Source organism: Dasypus novemcinctus, chromosome X (assembly GCF_030445035.2).
Source record: "Dasypus novemcinctus isolate mDasNov1 chromosome X, mDasNov1.1.hap2, whole genome shotgun sequence".
Classification (NCBI taxonomy): domain Eukaryota; kingdom Metazoa; phylum Chordata; class Mammalia; order Cingulata; family Dasypodidae; genus Dasypus; species Dasypus novemcinctus.
Window position 1 is genome coordinate 141,246,315 of NC_080704.1, and position 3,138 is coordinate 141,249,452.

A 3,138-nucleotide genomic window follows, 5' to 3' on the forward strand; every position below is an offset into this window, starting at 1 on the left:
ATCACTATTTCTTAACTATACATTTATTCTACTTTAGCTAAGAATATATGAAATTCACAAAATAAAACCTTTATAATTTGAACTTTACAATTTGAGACTTTTTCAGAATAAGTAGGGACTGGAATGACTTTTCATAATTGCAATTTTTTGTGATATAACCCACAAGCAGACTTGAAATTTTATACTATACCCAAATACAACATTTGATATCAAAAACAAGAACACCAATTCTTTTACATCATAGATCAAGTATATATTCTGCCCAACCCACTGCACATTTTACATTCACACTTAGAATTCCTTGCTGTAAATGATGGCACCAAACCTGTGCAACAAAAAACACTCAAATATTTTCATAAAATTACCTACTACTAAGTCAAGATGTGAAAAATATGCATATATCTACCTATTTAATAAGAGTTCGTAATAATTAATATCAGGGTTCAAAGAGAAAAATATTGATTCCATTTTCAGATGAATTCTGAGCATTCAACTAATCATAACTTTTCCATTCCTAAATGGTTATGCTCAATTAGGATTTTGGTACCAAAGAAAAATACCCACAAAGATCCTAAAACAAACTTTTCAAAGAAAATAACCTCATTGAAAAGCATTTTAGCACCAACAACATACAAACTACAAACATTAAGTCAGTAATTTACAAATAAAACGTTTCTAAAAGTTATTAAACTAGAACTCAGAATGTATTTTCCCATTGGAAGAATTCTATAAAACTATGGCTCGCTCTCCAGAGCAGACATACACACCCTACTCAGCAAAAACTTCTTAATATACCACAGATTTGCAATGAAAAATAACTGGAAACGATATTGTTGCAACACTGACAACCAAGATAAAAATTAAATATACATAATTGTGAAACTATGACTGTATCTGTCCAAAGAAAGAAATGTTAATCTCATAGAGAACTAAGCAATTAGCCGAAATTATTCCTATGAAAATTAAAAGATTTTGTTAGAGAGATTTAAAGCCAAGTTCTGACTGCCCTAAGGACTGCTCTTGCACACTCACACTTTCTCTCTCCTTCTGCCTAACATTCTCAGCGCATGTAAATTGGGCACACTCAGTTTGTCGGACAAAAGCCACAGAGATAAAGCAGAAAGATGGTATGAAGAAGAAAAGTGAGACGTAAAAGGAAAGTAAATCTGTGCATTTTGAGAACAAGGCAGCCTTCCTTAAAGCCAGAGGCCTGCATAGTTTCCATGAAGACCTGAAGGGAGAGGTCCTCCAGCCACGAAGAGCTTCATTTCTGGCCAGTTGTAGCAGTGGGTGTAGAGCGCATTGGGGAAATCATCTAGGCCGCCAAAGTAGTTCATCCAGAGGTAATCATGGTTGAGCCAGCCCCTGCCTGAGGTAAGCTTGAGCTTTCTCCCTGAGGAAGAGTCTAGACTAGACCTCTCTTCAAGGAATTTCTGGGCGCGCGTATCATAGAAGAGCAAGGAGCCGTGGCCTGTGCCAACGGTGATGATGTGCTGGTAGAAGCTCAGTGAGCGCACGCCGGTACCGCCCTCTCTCGAGCACAAAGGCCGGATGTTCTGCTGACGCTGGCGCGGATCCAAGAACGAGACGTGGGACTGGGAGCCCACCGCGTACAGGGATAACTCGTCGCAGTAGGTCAGACACACGTTCTCCCGGCAATAAGGGAGCCTGACTGACAGCAGCCCAGACAGGGTGCTCCTGACCTTCCACAGGTGGAAGTAGCCATCCAGGGACACTGCTCCTAGCTCCTGGTTCTTGCAGCTGAAGGCCAGGGCCCGCACTTTGCGGTTGGTGGGGTTAGTGCTAGCACTAGGGATGGTCTCCATGTCCCTGGGACGGATGTGGGCATACACGGGAAGATCAATGCCAGTGCACCGGGAGATGCTACCGTTGAACATGTCGGGATCTACTTGCCACAAAGCCATGGTGCCGTCGCGGGAGCCGCTCACGACCACGGTGTCGCTCATCCAGGCGATAGTGAAGATACAGTCCTTGTGCCCGAGACGGTCGCCCAGGCATACAGGATCCAGAGTGGGCAGCTGGTAGACAGCCAGGCTGTTGGGGTTCTCGCCCCCTGTGGCCAACAGCGTCTTGGAGGGGTTCAGCTCGATGGCGTGGATGCCGCAGCTCGGCTGGGCCCCGGCCAGTCTGTGCCCAACCTGGTCCCGCATCAGGGGAATGCGCGTGATCTGACCCGACTGCACGTCCACGACGAAAAGCGTGTTGCACTTGGTGCCGCACACCACCTGCCTGGCGTTTAGCCACTGCGACGCGAACACTTTGTTGAGGGTGCCCAGGGACAGCTCGCGTTCTGTCAGCAGCTCGGGCAGCTTCTGAACCGCGTAGCCGCGTAACTTGCCCTCGAAGTCCGAGAACACGGAGCGGTCCCGCGCGCCTACCTCGCGGCCCTTCAGGTATTGCACCAGCGAGGGACGCGCGGCCGGCAGCTTCTGCTTCTTGGACCACAGCTGCCCCTCACCGTCCACCGCCGCTGCCGCCGTTCCCTGGGACGACGAGCTCCCGGCACCCGCCTCAGTGGCGGACGCTTTCCGCTTCCTGCTACCTGTTTGCTGAGGGGCCATGGTGGACGGTGGATGAGAGGCGGGGGCGCGTTAGCAGCGCCGCGTGGCACCCGTGTTAGCCTTGGCGGTAGCGAGGAAGGCGGCGCCTCCGCGTCACCCGGGACGCGGGGTTCTCAAGAGCTGGGTAACTGAGGTAGCTTCGCGGGGCGCCTACCGAGTTCGGTACACGGCGGCGGATGAGCAGAAGGTGGAATCTGGCGAGAAGCGTGGGCGAAGGGTATGGAGCACGGGAGGAGCGTGACTCCCGAGTGCAGCTGCACGGATCCAGGCGAGGGCGGGAAGTGCAGCTGCCGCGCGCGGTGAGGGTAACTTTGGGGGTGGAGTGCGAGGGGGCGGGGCCGGCGGGCGAGGCCGCGGGCGGGGCCGGCCGGGCTCTTGGGGCTGGAGTGGAAGCTGTGGGTGGGGAAGGAAGGACAATAGGAACTTGGAACCTTGGTGCTAGAAAACCACTGAGGGCTTGTGCTCCAAGACCCCTAAGCACCTTGTGTGCCCGCCCAGGCCCCTCAATATCCAACAAAGGGGCATTTCGCCATCCTCCTTACAGTACACAGCCAAG

At 50.7% G+C, this 3,138-nt stretch overlaps 1 protein-coding gene across 1 annotated transcript; it reads right to left on the reverse strand.

The window, feature by feature from the left end:
* Positions 1-1,196: 1,196 nt before the first annotated feature.
* On the reverse strand, positions 1,197-2,600 carry LOC101430589 (DDB1- and CUL4-associated factor 12-like protein 2). The gene has a single exon (XM_004468227.5). The coding sequence runs from the start codon at positions 2,580-2,582 to the stop codon at positions 1,197-1,199; it is 1,386 nt and encodes a 461-aa protein (XP_004468284.1). The 5' UTR covers positions 2,583-2,600.
* Positions 2,601-3,138: the final 538 nt, after the last annotated feature.